This window comes from Mus caroli, chromosome 1, assembly GCF_900094665.2.
Source record: "Mus caroli chromosome 1, CAROLI_EIJ_v1.1, whole genome shotgun sequence".
Taxonomy (NCBI): Eukaryota; Metazoa; Chordata; class Mammalia; order Rodentia; family Muridae; genus Mus; species Mus caroli.
In genome coordinates, this window is record NC_034570.1 from 172,594,409 (window position 1) to 172,611,182 (window position 16,774).

A 16,774-nucleotide genomic window follows, 5' to 3' on the forward strand; every position below is an offset into this window, starting at 1 on the left:
CTTGGGGTATCTGTCTAAAACAGTGGTCTGTGCATGTTCTGAGGTGTCTGTCTGAAATGGAAGCCTATTCGTGTTCTGGGCTCCTCTTCACAGTTGGCCAGCGTCTTTCCCTGGTTCTCTAGTCTATATCTTGGCATTGTCCCTTTCCTACAGCCCATGGACCCTTTATTGGGGTTGCTCATGGGTGTGAATGGTGCATATTTTCTTTCGTTTTCAACAGGCTCAATGGTTCATATGAGGCTCTTGCTGGAGGCTCCACAATTGAGGGGTTTGAGGATTTCACGGGTGGCATCTCTGAGTTTTATGACTTGAAGAAGCCTCCAGGCAATCTGTACTACACGATCCAGAAGGCCCTGCGCAAAGGATCTCTGCTGGGCTGCTCCATTGATGTAAGCCTCAACTCTTTGTCTCTTTTCTCTGATGACATATTGGTTTACAATGTACAGGAAATGGTGAATCCTGGAGTGGGTGGGAACTAGGGTTGGTCACATTTTAAGATTATCGTTAGCTGGCACCTGTTGGAGCTGCTTTAGCATGGCTAGACTCATTGCAAGAGCACAGCCCAGACCCCTGGATCCTAGGCCCCATCTACTCACAGTCTTTTTGCTAAGTCATCTCAGTCTTTGGGAAAACAAACATGGCAGTTGACAATATTTGATGAACTTGGAGACCCCTGAACGGAAGTAGAAGATCCAGCTCTGACAGGAAGGTTGGCTCTATGGAATGCCAATGTGGTCTCAGAAATCAGATCTGGAAGCCATTAACCCGAGGGCTGGTTGCTTTATCTCTCGTCACGTGCTCTCTTTTCCTGTGTGGGTGACATCATGGATGGGTAGGCTTGTTTGTTTGTTTGTTTGTTTGTTTTGAGGCAGCATAACTATGATCAACCAATCACACCACAACCTCAGCAGCCCCTCAGTGCCTGACTGGCTTATTAAAATGGGTTCTCTAGAAATGGGTCCCTCTGCTCATGGGTCATGGCCAACCCTACACTCTTCCCACCGGGGAGGTCCCTAGCTGTGTCCTATACTGTTAGAAAGCATTGTAGTGCTGACCCCAAAGAGGTCAGGGTCAGCCTTACTGCTTGGACTTTCTTCTTGGCACAGGTCTCAAACGCAGCCGAAGCAGAAGCCACCACCAGGCAAAAGCTGGTTAAGGGCCACGCATACTCTGTGACTGGAGTCGAAGAGGTAGGAAGGGGTTAATATGAATGACAGCCAAAGTCTGGTGCATCCCAAGAAGGATGTAGGAGGTGACACTGAGAAACTTTGAGTTCCCTTTGAGCTTTCCTGCTTGCCCAGGGCAAGTTTCTCTCTGGATTTGGAGCCCCGGACAGATGTGCTTCTCAGAGGACACCATCTGAGCCACTCTGTCTGGCCTTCAGCTCTCTGGTTTTAATTAAATTCAACTCTTTTATGAGGTGTGGTCAGAAAAGTTATAGGGACTGTCAGTTAGATTCTGTATACATCCTAAACAAATATTCATGTAGGCAAATCAGTATAAACCTGTAGGAGTCCCTAAAAGAAGTAACAACTTCTACTGCAGGGTTCAGGGTGATATTTAATAATGAAAAGGCACATATTTCTCATTTTCGGGCCCCAGCATTGCCAGGTACTATACATAATTTTTATTTTATGTGATTTATCTATGTCCAAATAGGATGTGCATAATTTGTTTTATGGTTGAAATCATAGACATAAGTGTGCCATCAGACAAAGGTAAAATACATCCATCTAAATGGTACTACAACTGCGAAGTGAATTTACTTTAGGTTTTCCAGTGGTCAGTGCAGAGAGAGCCACACACCAGTTCTCCAGCTTGCTGTTTGTTGCAATGGTGACAATATTTTTACTACATAGCTCTCTGTTGAGTGTGGCACTGTAAATTCAAGTCAGCTCTATAAACACGAATTGAGTATGTATGAGGGAACTTTGGGCTAACGTTTCATGGAAATTATGAGGATAAAGTCTGATAGACCGACATCTTTATGAGTGTATGTATGCAGGGGTGCATGAGTGTTCCACTTGAGTGTTCACTAAATAGTAGGGTGAGGGAGTGTCTTAGTCCATTTTCTGTTACTATAACACAATCCGTGAGTCTGGATGATTTATTTTTTAAAAAGAGAGGCACTTTTTTTTTTCATGCATTCAGAGGCTGGGAAGTCCAATATGGGGTAGCTTCACCCTGCTTCCTAACAGCATCAATTGGAATGATGAGTGGCACAGAAGACAGGTTGGATTTGCCTTCTATCACTCTTAGCATCGAATCCAGTCCTGAAAGAATGCGAACTCACGCCACAAGAATGAACTCAAGCTCTTAGGACAGACATTAATTCCATTTCGTGCTTTAATCTCTTGAAAGCTCCACCTGCAAATCTCATGACAGCAGTGATAAAAACTTACCACAGCTGTCTAAAGGCATTTATACACTTAGACTATGGGGATCCTCTGCTGGGCTCCTGCCCTTTCTGTAGAGAGGTGTGAGCAAATATCTGCTCACCTGGATACGGCACCAGTGACACACAGAGAAACAGTCCCACCCAGATCTACCTCAGTGAACCAGTGGTTATATCGGGGTTACTTCCTAGAGCCCGTACGTCTCAAGCACAGCTGCATCACCAGAAAGCCACCATGGCTAGTGGCACATGGATATCCCTGCAGCTGCTTGTGTGATCTGGAGGCAGCACTCACTGAAGAACCTCTGCTTGCCCTGCAACTGTTCTCTACTTTTATAACCTCAGGGAGGGGCTTTGTGAATCTTGTCACTTTCAGGAACTTCCTGGACCTCCATGTTTCCTTTACTCCCCAAGTCTTATGAATTTTCTTCAGGAGGTGATAGTTACACAGCTAAGTGATTTTGAATAACTGACATTTTCAGAGTCTCATATTTTTTACATCAAACTGTGAAGTTTAAATGCAGTGATTGTGTATTTGAAATGCTTAGCATTGTACCTAACCCAGTATTAAGCAATAAATTGGACAGGATGGTGGTGCTGGCACATGCCCTTAATCCCAGCACTTGGGAGGCAGAGGCAGGCAGATTTCTATGAGTTCAAGGCCAGCCTGGTGTATAGAGTGAGTTCCAGGACAACCAAGGCTACATAGAGAAATCCTATCTTAGAAAACCATTTTCTATATCTATATCTATATCTATATCTATATCTATATCTATATCTATATCTATACCCATATCTTTCATGGTATTGACTTTGTTTATGGGATATTTATTAGGTTGCTGTCTTTAATACCGAGAATGAGGTCCATCTTAGTCAACTGCAAAATTTAAACCTAAGTTTAAGTAGATACCTAGTTGTTTTTGCCGTAGATTCACTCTTCACTTGTTCTAATAATTTGCGAGAAGAAAAGAACATTTGACCGAGGCTTAAATGCAAGCACGGGAAGGAAATGAATGTGTGGTGTTTCAGCAACATTTGGAACGCTGACCGTCCTGGGTGCAGACCCACACTGCAGGCAGCAGTCAGTCGTGGTGACTCGCCCGTGTGGTGTGTGGATCTTGCAGGTGGATTTCTGTGGCCTCCCAGAGAAGCTGATCAGGTTGAGGAACCCGTGGGGTGAAGTGGAGTGGACGGGAGCCTGGAGTGATAAGTATGTTGCCTTTCCCCTTTCTCGGTGCTCAGCTATCCTGGGGCAAAGGTGTCCTATAACACACACCATGTACACGATGAGACCCATTGCTCCGTGGGTTCTGCGGGGCTTACCTCCTGTAGATTATACAGCCTGCTGTGGAAATAGTTTCTGGGATGGGAGAAGCAGAGTAGCAACCACTCTGCTGTCATTTTTGATTATGGATGTCTGCTTTGGCACTTGAAGCTTTGGCATCTCCATGGAAATTTGCCGACTGCTGAAGGCTTACTTATTGCCTGTCCAAGGTCAAATTGATAGCTCTCAAGTCTGATCTTTCCACATCGCAAACACTGCTCTCTCAGTACCAACAGAAAACTAAGATGTCAGGAGAACCTTGATCCTGGGAGCTATGACCCACTGAGGCAGTAATGAGTGGAGCGTTGCACCGTGAGTTCAGGACTGGTTGGGTGTTGATCCCTGGATGGAAGGACAGTCTTTGGTCTGCCTATCCAGGGAGAAGGGGAGTCAGCCAGAGGAGGTGAGGTCCTGGGATGGCTTTACTCTGGCACCCATGTCTTTCATGTCCCCTACCAACCAGGAACTGCTTGGGCCATTGGAGAAGGCCACTGAAGGTCCGAGATGACATGTCTAAACTCAGCCGGCATCTGGATGTGGTGTCAGTGTTTGGAAACCCCAACAACGACAATAACAAAGTCAAGCTAACCAGTAGATTTAGATTAGATCTAGAGTTCTCTATCAGATCCCTAACCTTTTCGGTTTTTTAAACAAGCACACTGTGGGACTCAGTACTGATTGAATGGATGTTTCGATGACTTTAAGAAGTCCCAGAACCCAAGTGCTTAGAAGCCAGCTGGAGGGAGAAGCTGGCTTAGAAGTCAGCTGGGGAGGGATGGTTGGTTTCTGTGTGTGCTCAGGGAAGAGCCTTTGTTTGTTTTTAGGATCAGTACTAACCCTGTTCCCTTATCTAGATATTGCACGTGTATCTCAGGAAAACCCACTGTGAAGGTCAGGCTGTAGATGACATTTGAATAAAGCACGTGGATATCACCACAGAATGGCCACAAGTGGGACACTTGAGGGAAATTTCTGAAAAACTGGGCCTGATGATCAAAGCTGTAGACTTAGGATGTGGACAGTGTCTATGTACCCAGAGCTGGTTGGCCCCAGTCTGATAGGAGACGAGACTGACGGGTCACTAATGGATAGAGGAGTGCATGCCCTTTGTGTGACAGGATCTCCTTATTCTCACGGTCAGAAGTCTGTGAGTCTTAATTGGAATATAAAGCTTACCCAGAAAGTGAAAATTAGACAAAGCCATCACCGTTCAGCTGCACACCCAGGCCATGCAGGAGGTCCCATCCATGGCTTCACCTGTTCCCACCATGGTACAGCACCTCACACCAGGTCCAGTCTGTCCTCTCCCCTTGATGGGACTCATTCCATTTGTGATCCTTTGGAGACATTTAGCTGCAGTAAACAGCTTGCATCTCAGAAATGACCACCTCTGGCTCATTTTTTCCCCCTCCACAGTGCACCTGAGTGGAATTACATAGATCCACGGAAGAAGGGAGAACTGGACAAGAGAGCCGAAGATGGGGAGTTCTGGTAAGAAGCTGTGCCGAGGGCCCTGTGGCCGGTCTGTTCCAAAGTATACGGGAGGGTCAGTCTCTAGGACTTGCAGGAATGTGACAATGTCCCAGGCACAGGGGCTTTGGTTTCCCCCTTCCCCTTCCTCTGATATAATTCTACCTCCATTCTCAACTCTAAAGCATTGGAACTCAGCTCTCTGCCCACAACATGGCTTGGCCTGCAGCCTGTCTGCCTGTTGCTAGCCTAAAACAAATCCCCTACCCCGCCAATTCTAAGGCCTAGTATCTAGTCAAAACAGGGTTCTTTCCTTTCCTTGGGTAGGCGGTTAAGGAGGGGGCGGGAACCCCTTGGAAGATGGAATGTCTTAGAGGAAATCTCCACACTGTGTATCATGGGGAATTCCTCAGAAATGAGCCTTTGGCAGGCTTAGCTGTGATCCAGCCTAGCGGTGAGGGCTATGTTCACATCCCCGCTCCCAGGAGGAGTGGGGGTTTCCTCTGGTTCATGGTTCCGATTCTGTGTGGCTGGAGGGGGAGATTCTCTAGGAATTGAGACTCTGACCACCACAACAAATCTGGATGGTAGCTCTGCTTGTTTGTGTGACTGGGCTATAGAAAGAAACTCAGGCAGCCCACAGTTGCTGGAAGACAGAGAGCTCTTTGCTGGGCCTTTAAGCTCTCTTCCAGTCCAGCCTGCTTCACTGACTCCCTTCTGGTTCCTTTGTTCTTCAGGATGTCTTTTTCGGATTTCTTGAAGCAGTTCTCCCGACTAGAGATATGCAACCTGTCCCCAGACTCTCTGAGCAGTGAGGAGATACACAAATGGAACCTGGTACTCTTCAACGGCCGCTGGACACGGGGTTCTACAGCTGGGGGCTGCCAGAACTACCCAGGTGAGGCCGAGGGCCCTCTGGCTTTTCCTTGTGGAGGCTGCGTGACTTTTAACATGGATCTGTGGATAATTAATGCTCGTGGATCTGGGGTCCTGTTTCTCTTCTGGCTGGGAGGCCAGGCCGGCAAGGGTGGATAGTGGCTTTGCAGCTGCCTGTCTGAGGCCTCACTTCAGCTCCTCTGTGTTTAAATCATTTGTGCTTCAGCCCCTCTGCTCTCCCAGCTTGCTGCTTTTTGGTCACCGCTCCTGGACAATTGCTAAGGCCTCCGGCTCATCTCTTGGACTCCTCCCTTCCCTACCTGGTCCAGCTGGCTAACACCACCACCACCACTGAGCTTTGGGGCAGAGTAGCTAATGCTGTCAGACAGCAATCTACTGCTCTTCTGGGCTGTTCTCAGGAGGGCAGTCATTCTGCTTTGCTACCTGAGTTAGAACGGAAGGGGTAAGGCTGTGGGGCCAGGAATGGACATACATAGACTATGTATGGGTCATGTTCCATTCTGTGGGGGTCACCAGGGATCTATCCCTAGTGGGGATGTCCTGGCCCAACTTCTACCTCTGACTTAACTCTGGTTCCTCATCTTGCCAAAGGTGACAGTGACTTCCCTGGTTCTTACATGATGACTAACATGTACTTGTGTAGGCTCCTCCTAGATCAAGTCCACTGCAGCAAAAGCTGATGAAACAACCCAGAAACAACTCTACAGCTCTCTGGAGAAACAACGAAAAGAAAACCACACACCGGGCTTGCTAGCTCCCCACCTTCACGCTCCTTGGGCTTGCTGTTGCTCTGTTGATTTGTGTTGATTGACTAGGTATCTCTGCAAGGGCGAAGAGCAGCTACTTTCTTCCCAGCCAGGGCACTGCATGCTGTAGAAACGGCAACATTGTAGAACCCCATGTGGATACAGGTTCTTGCTCCACTCCCATCTGTCTCCATCTGGCTGCAAAGAGCAGCTGCTGTCAGGCCTGAAGGGGGAGCTGATGGCCTGCCCCCATCAGTCAGCTTAACAATTGTGAGACCTGGGGGGGGGGGGGGCATTCCTTTCCTGGACCTTCAGTTTCTCAGTCCTCACCATGGTTCATAATTCCTACCTTCCAACTAGCTGTGGCCCAGTGAGCGTTGTAACGCAGAGTGCACTGGGAAGCGCTTTGTAAACTGTACGGCGTTATACAAATGGGATGTATTATTTTTATGGCCCATTCTCTTCCTATAGTACTGTTAAGGAGTAAACAAAAAATGTAGGGATGGCGGTAATGCTACATTTGGGAGAAATTAAAATATGCTCACCATTAACAAGCTCTTAGAGAAGACATAGGAAATTCGCCTGGATCATTCTGGAAGCTCAGAACCATAGGGGGTTCCCAAGGTATCTGCACGTACCAAATCATAATCCCATCTGTGCTGCCAGCTAGCTGTCAGGAAGAAATGGATTGTTCTTGCCTCGTGGTAATGAAGTAAGTACAGAAGGTTACTGAATTTTCTGTCTCCCCTGGAATCCACAGACACCTGATCTTAAAATCTATATGCACCTGAGCCTTGAGTGAAAAAAAAATATCTCTAGAAATGGAGGTTCCGGGAAGGAGAGGCTGAATAAATACTCTCGCTGTTAGGGGAAAAAATAAAGAACGTGTGTTGGCCGTGTGTGACTGCTATGCTGTTTTTTAGTGTTGTACCACTGTATAGAGATGGTGAAAACACTTGCAGTCCCTCCTCACTCTCCAACAAATGTTCCTCCCCAACTCATTGTTGCAATTGAACACTTAACACAGTGAAATTTGCCAGCTCTGTCTCCTTCAATTGTACTCTAAATTCAACTCCACCATAGAACTAAGTTGAGAGAGATCTTTTCAAAAACTCTCTTTGAATAAAAGGCATCATGTGTGTGCATGGGGGTGTTGGTTTGTGCACCCGTGTGTGTGCACACTTGCAGAAGATGTCAGGTATCTTCCCAGATCAATCTCCACCCAGCTCTATCACCCTTTGTCCCTCATGCCTTTGACACAGGGTCGCTCACTGAACCTGGAGCTATGCCAGCAGGGCCAGCAATCCCTGTTTCTATCCCCCAACAGCACAGTCACAGTCATAGCCATGACGTTTGTCATAGTGCTAGGATCTGAACTCAGGTCCTCTTGCTTGCCCAGCAAGCCCCCTTACCCACTGAGCCATGTCCCCACCTCTAGAAGACATCTTTTTAAGTATCCATAGGTAGTGACTCAGGAAAGTTTAGTACGCCGTGGTTTCTCTTACATTATTAAATGGCGTGTCTGGAAGGGCAGCTGTCTCATCAGTAGGCTGTAAGCCTGAGCATCCTGGGAGGCTTCTTGCGCTAAGGGGCAGAGGGTGGTGGGTCTCAGGGCCTTGTGGAATTAAAATCCAAAGCAGGAGCTTCTCCTGGGCTTGATGGAGCCCACGACAGTCAGAAGGCTTTCAAACTATCAGGCAGATGCTTTTTTTTTTTTTTTTTTTTTTGANANAGGGTTTCTCTGTGTAGCCCTGGCTGTCCTGGAACTCACTCTGTAGACCAGGCTGGCCTCGAATTCAGAAATCCGCCTGCCTCTGCCTCTGCCTCCCAAGTGCTGGGATTAAAGGCGTGCGCCACTACTGCCCAGCACTTCTATGATTCATCTGGGACTCTGTCCTCATCCACCAGCTCCTTCCAGGTGGAGTCTTTAGCTAAGAGCAGGAAGAAATGAAGGACTTGCAAGAAGGCAAGATATTGCTTCCTGGTACAGTCCAGAGCAGCCCGAGATGCCAGCTACTCAGACAGTTCTGGGCTACTGGTTGATTCAGCTGATGAGATACTCAGTTCTAAGTGTCTACCTGTGGGATGGGTCAGGGAGGTTCCACTATGTCAAGCAGTCTGGCCAGTGTTATTCTTTCACTGGGGATGATGGAGGTTCTTGCCTCTTTTTTTTTTCTCACCCTGTTGGACCACCATCACTTCACGACTTCCAGCCACTTACTGGACCAACCCCCAGTTTAAAATCCATTTGGACGAGGCGGATGAGGACCAGGAGGAGGGCACCAGTGAACCCTGCTGTACAGTGCTGCTGGGTCTGATGCAGAAGAATCGCAGACGTCAGAGGAGGATTGGCCAGGGCATGCTCAGCATAGGCTATGCTGTCTACCAGGTATTGCTAGCCCAGGCTCCTCTGTCTCAGTATACTGCTGTCTTTATGAGGATGTTCTAGTCAACAACTGGAGAGCATCTTTCCTATTGTTCAAATTCTCTTACTATGATGTTGTCTTTGCTTCCTTATATCTCTAAAACTCTCACTGAGACTTGGGTTTTATAGTTATTCATTCCCGTGGCTATAATTTCATCTGTTAACACTGAGATATGCGGCTCACCACACGGTGCCGATCAGTGAGAACTCAGTGTAAACGTACAGGTTAGACTCTTATCCAAGAAGAGGTATCTCAGGGCACAGAAGCCCAGAGCATGAAGACAAAAGACATTTGAGTAATAAAATCCATTCCAGGTTAGAAGAAGATGGCTAGATGCAGAAGCCAAATGTATACAGTCCCTTCTTCCTACCATAGGAGGTCACTTGGAACTCATAGCCACTAGCTTGGGTAAGAGACCCACATAGCCCTTTTGGTTCCCGGGTTTCTGGATTGAGAAACACAGCTGGTTCTTGTCTCAGGCTTCAGACTCTGCCTCAGTATCCCAGGCTTCTCCAGCTACTACCCCTCTGTGGACTTTGTCTCCCTGATACGGTAAATCAAGCCTTCAGGTCCTGACAGTCCAGCTAGGACCATGCTGTAGTATATCCCTTCACCCAGGCAAAGACTCCATACAATGCAGCCCATGGGGACTCAGATTTTGTTTGCTTGTTTGTTTGTTTGGTATGGTTTTATTATAAATGAATTTCTTGGTAAAAATACAGTTCTAATTAGAAGCCCCAGTGCAGCCTGGAGGCTCAATGTCTTAGTATAAATTAATGCACATAAAATAAGCATTGTAATATGAAGTATTGTAATAAAATTTGTAACAAGGAAAAATTCAGTTGCTGAGCTTATACCATCAGCCTCCAACTCCATTGATCATGTTCTTAAGCTAAGGGTTTCAGGGGAGTGTGTGTGTGTGTGTGTGTGTGTGTAATTGGAAGAATGGGGGTTGGAAAAGAATTGCTACTTAATTGCAAGAGAAGAAGAACTGAAAGTAACTAAGCTCCTTGTCACACAGACTTAGCTCTTCCAGCCCTGTCTAGACATAAATACAGCAAACCCATCCTCAGTGCTTACAGAGGGAGCAGCCCGATCCACATCCATCGTATCATGCATGTATCCCAATACGCCAAACATGCCTGAGCACCTACTATGTGCCAGGTGCCGAGCTAGAAGCTGGGGAGCCTGAGGAACAGCACACACACAGTTCCTGTCCTCAGAGTGCTCACAACCAGGAATGGGAAACCCAACACACTCAGCCGACAGGGATCTGTGATGGTGGTTCTACCACAGCAGTCTGGGCTCCTCAGCCCCGTGCTGGAGGAGACTTGCCTCAGGTCTTCAAAAGAAGTCCCGGACATTCTAGAGAACATTCTAGCCTGAAGGGACGCCATGTGCTCCCTGATAGCTTAAAACTTAGTGACAGTTCTAGAGAGCTGGCAGCTGGCAGGAGCAGTTACAGGGTGAGCCACTCAGGGACGGTGGCCAGTGCTTCATCCTTCAGGGCCCTCTCATTGTGCCAGAGCAACAAAGCCATCTTTCTCAATAGCTGTGTGGTGTTTGCACCAATAAATAATACACACAGCATGCCGGTTTCCTGTATCAAATTATAGCTGTTTATAAAATATACCAGGGTATATGATCTGTGGTCTCACTTCTTGTCACTGGAGGCATATAATTTAGAGCTTAGAGTCTGTGAGCAGATTGGCTTTCAAATCAAATTGAGGAAACAGATGTAGGAAGCAGCTGTGGTGAGGGGAGCAGCCTAGGTGAGGGGAGCATCTGGAGTGTAGGGAGTAGCTGGTCTGCAGAGAGCAGCTAGGATGTGCAGAGTAGCTTGGCTAGTTAGGGATATCATATTATCACCCAATGTTACCCTTCTCTGGCTATGACTGCCTGAAACTGGACTCTAGCCTGAGGTTGAAAACCTGTGGCCAATTGAGAAGCTGCCAGGCAGCCCTGAAGGCTAAAGAGCCCTTCTCCCACCACCCACTCAGAAACTTGCATTTCACAGATGGCTGCCCTTCCAGTCTCAGGGTGGGCAGTGGCTGTTCCTATCTGGCCCAGGAGACTCAGGGCCAGGTGGACTCAAAGCATATTGCCAGAAGCGTCCAGGTTGTTGAGGGAAAACTGGCCAAGGTAATTAGGAAGGTTCCTGGCAGGGGTGGTGAGGCCTCGGTGTGGCTGATTGTGTTTTAAACTTTAGACTAGAGGAGTGCCGGTGTCCCTTGACCACTGGAGTTCTGCCGAGAGGATGCCAGCCAGTTCTCACTTTCCCTCGGAGTGGAAGGCAATTGCATAATGGGCCCAAGGCACCAGCGTGCTCTTTTGGTTCAAACAGCCTGTGTAACAGCAGCAGCAGCAGCAGCAGCAGCAGCAGCAGCAGCAGCAGCAGGAGGAGGAGGAGGACACAGGAGGATTGGGGTCCTCTTTTCTAGCCTGGCACAGGAACTCTGGGCACATCAGGGCTCCCTCTCTGAGAGCCCATCTCTGTAGTTAATGTCTTCAGTTTCCTCGAGAGAGCTGCAGCTTAGCTAGTGAGAAAGAACTCGCCCTCTCATGTAGGCAAAGCAAAGGACAGAGAGGATGCTTGGGAAGAGGGAGTCAGAGGCTGTGGGGATGCTTTCTCTCCACATCTCTTTCTCTAACACCAGTACCATTCTCCTGTCTAGCTTTCTACACAGCTTAATGCCACTAACATAAAGGAAGGGGCCCCTTTCCTTAGTTCCAATTTAAAAATCCTATAGGGCCAGTTTGGGTCACTGTGGCCAAAGACAGGATCAATTATGACTTCAAGTTGAGTGGAATTTTCCTTCCAGCCAACTCCTTGATCTGGCAGGTTAGGGTAGGAGGTCTCTTGGAAGACCTTGAATCTGATTCAGCTCAAATGTTATTGCTTTGGAAGCATCTGGGAGATCCTGGGAGATCCCACAATTACTAAACAGAGAAAAAGGTAGCAACCCAGCCCCAGGGTTCCAGAACTCAGCAGGCTGCATAGGGCTTCGAATCCCCCATCACTTCCCAGTTCAGCAATGCCCGCCACCCCTCATTTCAGCAGAAAATCCCTGTCTGAAAGGTATAAGGAGAGACACACAAGGCGAGGGGCTTGAGCTCTCAGGTGACCTGCTCTTGTTTTTTTTTTTTTTTTTGTTTGTTTGTTTTTGTTTTTGCCATGCAGATTCCCAAGGAGGTATGTGAGTATTGCCTGGACAGAGGTGGTCTTCATTCGGTAAGAAAGGGCATGCCTGTCTTTGGCTCCTTCCTGCTGTGGAAACAGGGCTCTCTGTGGATACTCTTAGGGTCTGCTGAGCTGGTAGCCCTGAGAGCCAGTGAAAACAAGCCGAAGTCCCACCTGCCAGGCCCTTTTGGAAGAGAGCAGGGGTGATCCTTGTCCCTATGTGCATGGTGGCTTGGTCTGGATAAGGTGACTACAGCATACTGTAGGATCCTTCTTGTCTGGCCAACAGAGACAGATGCCTTCATCCCAGCAAGTCATATCAGCATCTTGGGGTCAGGAGAGTACAGGCATTGTAGGTTTAGAAACAGTCCCTTGACCCCCATGACTGGGCTTTGATCTGGGTCAGTTGCACTAATTATGCTCTGGTGTGTGCCCTGCTGCAGCCTCTCTCCTCTTCTCAGTGTGACCGGGAGTGTAGGTAGACCTACAAGGCCCAGAGTCATAGGCTTGGGCCCAGGCTACGTCTCCAGATTGCAGACGACTGGTCTGTCCTGCCCTTGGATCAGAGATGCATGCCGTTTATTCTGGAGGGGACAGCCAGGGTGGGTGGTCTGGTGCACCATTTTAATACTAGAAAATAATGGAAACCAAGCCCGAGTTAAATGGGCTAAACCATGACTCCCATCAATATGATGGCTCCATCAATATGAGTGTGGGGTCCTATGTCTGTGCATAGAACTTTCCCCGTGGGCAGCAACAGGGCCCTTGGTGTGATCTGCAGGGGTCCCGGAGTCTTCAGATAAAACTTGAACTTATCTCAGAGTCCCTGGAAGGATTTATAAAGCATGGACCATTTGTCTTCACATCTATCATATCTGCCTCTAGGTCCAGGGTGGGCCTAACGAGTTGCACACACCCCACCCTGCAGGATTCGCCTGCTGACCTTAGTCTCACACTTTCAGAGTCACCCTCAGTTGAACCTGCTTGACACCCATACTGCCATTGCTGGCTGAGTCACATCAAGGGGCGATGTGAAGGCCAGAGACCCATGACACCTAACTAGATGGAGCCTCTAGTAGCACAGAAGAAACCAGGTTCTTGCTTCAGCAGCTCTAGGTCCCACTCTGGCCTCCTAAACAAGGACTCTTTGATTGGTTCCATTCTTAGATTCTTCCAGAAACTCCAATTGCCTTTCCCCAGCCAAGTTCAGGTTATAGTCAGCTCCTCATCTGCACTGACAGCGCCTTCTTTCTCTCTGCTCTTTCTTCCCTCACCTCCATCAGGGACAGCAAAAATGACATTGAGCTTGTTACATTAGATGTTGGCTGTGGCTCTGCTGGCCTGCCCAGCACTCTTGTATCCAGGGTGTAAACATTTTCATAGGGAATCCCAGCATTGTGGCTGGCCTAGTTGCCACCTGGGAGGATCCCTGAGGTGTCCCAGCCAGGACAATGACAGAGGGACAGGTGGGCCTACTTTCCTCCCCTGGTCAGCAGAACTGAGATCCGGGGAGGGTCTGGTGAGCATGTGTAGACACTGACCACTCCAGGGTGGGTGTTTCAGCTCTTGCAGCTTGCCTGCACCTGCCTCTGTCACGAACATCATATAAAGATTGATTGTAAGGACAAAGGGCTCTAGGGAGGGTGATTACAGTGCTAACAACACTGGCACCTGTGTTTTAGAGCACTCTGCAGTCAATAATTAGCCTGTGTAACACAAAAGCAGCCTCCCTGCTCCTCACAGCAAAATCCATGGGAGTATCTTATTCTGTCTGTGGAAGAGTCCTGATCCCCAGGGGGCCAGGAGGGACCCAGAATCAGGCCTGGAGAGCTGCCTCCTCCATCTGTCCTCGTCAAAGCCTGGTCACTTTAGTCACCTCACAGAGCCCTTTGTTTGAGGACCAGCTGGACTGTGAGATTCCATGCTGTTCTTGTAGAGGCAGCTGCAGATGCTTGCTGCTGGAATCATGAGGAGAAATATGCAAAGCACACACTAGACACACACAACTTCACTCTTCAGTTAAAGGGAGGCTTAGAGGATAGAAAGGCTGGCTAAAGTCACACAGCTAAGGCCACAGACTTGTCGGGCTTGGCAGCCAGCAGACACCCCAAATCCGTTGAATGGTTGAGGCACAGTGAACTAGCTCATGACTGAACCAGAAGCCTCCTGATTCTACATATTAGGTACAACAAACAATCCCTAACTCAACAGGGTGGGGCTGAACTCCAAGGAGGAACTGACTCTGCCATTGCTTTGTGCAGCTGGAGAGTCACACCGATGCACACCTGAGCCGGGACTTCTTCCAGGGCCGCCAGCCCTCCACCTGCTCCAGCACCTACATGAACCTTCGAGAGGTGTCCAGCAGGGTCCAACTCCCCCCAGGACAGTACCTAGTGGTGCCATCCACCTTCGAGCCCTTCAAGGACGGTGACTTCTGCCTGAGGGTGTTCTCAGAGAAGAAGGCCAAGGCTCTGTGCGTCTCCTTTGTCAATCGTGGCTGGGGGCAGGGGGTTGTTTTTTCAGTTAGGCCCCAGATGGAGGTGCAGGATTTGGAGGAATTCATTGCTAAATGACCTGCCTGCCCCAGGAGCATAGTGGATGCTTCTAAAGGAAGTTTGGAAAGCATGAATCTCCCTGGGTGTGCCTCCTGCTGCCTCCACTTTTCTCTATAGGACTGGGAATTTCCTCATCCAGAAAGTGAAGGCTGGGGAGAAAGGGCGCCAACAACAGCCTATTGACCAACTGTTCTACCATCTGGCAGAGGCTGATGGGATCTGGGATAGGGCTGTGCACACAGTACACACATACTTTGAATACATACTATACACATCAATTATGTACACTACACATAACCTACTTACTATATCTGTCATATACACTAGACATATATATGACACATGTGCTAAATATGTACTATCTATGCATCCCACATTATATATGTATACATACCATGTACACACTACAGACAAACATATACACATGCACAGCGTGCATACCATGGTCTATTATGTACACACACAGCAATGCATCAAATACATAACACAAACATGCAACACACAAACCACACATACATATTATATATACCATATCATATACACGCAACATATGACATGCACATATGCCATACATTATATACACAACACACTATACATTTCAAGTACCACATACCACACTATGTACACATACCACTAATGCATAACTCAAATATACTATGCTTATTCACTACACATTGCACACAGAATATTCACATAGATTCATAGAAACTACATGCCTAAGTACCACATACCATGCGCACCATCCACACATCCCATGCCACAGATCCTGAGCACACGGCACACACATAGGGCATATCCCATGCCCTGTAGCCTTTCTCAGACTTCAGGCTCCCCACAAGGCCAGCAGAGCCTTCAGCAGTGAACTTTTCAGGAGAAAGAAGAGTAGCCATCCCTGAGGTAAAGAGGGACGCGTCTCAGAATGTTTAGTATTCTAGAATCCACAGGAGACCCATGAGCCCCCTATCTTGTGAAACTTCAGGGTGGGTGGTGGGTGGGGGCAGTAAAGGGGAAGCATTTCTTTTAGGGATTCAGCCATACAGTTTCTTTAAAAACAGGAACTGAAAATCCTGAGTGTGAAATTCCCATAAAAGGAAATTCTCCCTGAAAGGGCCCAGCCATTATCTGAACTTGCTTTTTGATGTCTAATTCATTTCTGTCTGGATTTCAGAGAAATTGGGGATGCTGTTGCTGGAGACCCAAACGAGGTATGCAGTCCTATGTGCCAAGCTCTCGCACTACTGCACAGCAGGCATCCAAGTGTCTTGTTGATTTGACAGAGTTCTTTATATATTAAAAATGGTAACATTTTATTTCTCTGGAACATAATACTATAATGTCTAAGGAATGATACCATAGGCTGTCCACTAGTCTACACACACACACACACAATCACACATGTATACATGTACCCTCCATATGCACTCATACACATGAACATACATATGTGTGTATGAATACACACAGAGAAATGTTCAGGGCTTGAAGTATGAGTTCAATTTCTTATCCTTCCCACATGATGGGTATGAGTGTGTGCATGCGCTCTCGCAAGTGTGTGTGTATGTGTGTGGTGTGTGTGTGTATGTGGTGTTTGTTTGTATGTGTGTGTGTGTGTGTGGTGTGTATGCGTGTGGTGTTTGTGTGTGTGTGTGTGTGTGTGTATGGTGTGTGTGTGTGTATGTGTATGTGGTGTTTGTTTGTATGTGTGTGTATGTGGTGTGTATGTGTGTGGTGTTTGTGTGTGTGTGTGTATGGTGTGTGTGTGTGTGAGCATGTGTGTGTG

The 16,774-nt window shown here is 47.8% G+C and overlaps 1 protein-coding gene across 3 annotated transcripts in view; it reads left to right on the forward strand.

Annotated features, from left to right (window-relative positions):
* The window catches only part of Capn8 (calpain 8), a 67,035-nt gene that overhangs the window by 33,178 nt on the left and 17,083 nt on the right, over positions 1-16,774 (forward strand). For 2 of the 3 annotated variants that reach the window (XR_002377685.1, XM_021159314.1), the window contains exons 5-13: positions 221-389; positions 1,107-1,190; positions 3,520-3,605; positions 5,136-5,210; positions 5,927-6,087; positions 9,046-9,221; positions 12,440-12,451; positions 14,701-14,912; positions 16,163-16,199. Coding sequence is in view for 2 of the 3 variants with exons in the window: in XM_021159314.1 (XP_021014973.1) it covers positions 221-389; positions 1,107-1,190; positions 3,520-3,605; positions 5,136-5,210; positions 5,927-6,087; positions 9,046-9,221; positions 12,440-12,451; positions 14,701-14,912; positions 16,163-16,199 (1,012 nt within the window). In the remaining variant the exon portion in view is untranslated. Of the gene's footprint in view, positions 1-220; positions 390-1,106; positions 1,191-3,519; positions 3,606-5,135; positions 5,211-5,926; positions 6,088-6,729; positions 7,803-9,045; positions 9,222-12,439; positions 12,452-14,700; positions 14,913-16,162; positions 16,200-16,774 lie in introns of those variants that run through there. The other variant, XM_021159327.1, reaches the window with a different exon arrangement.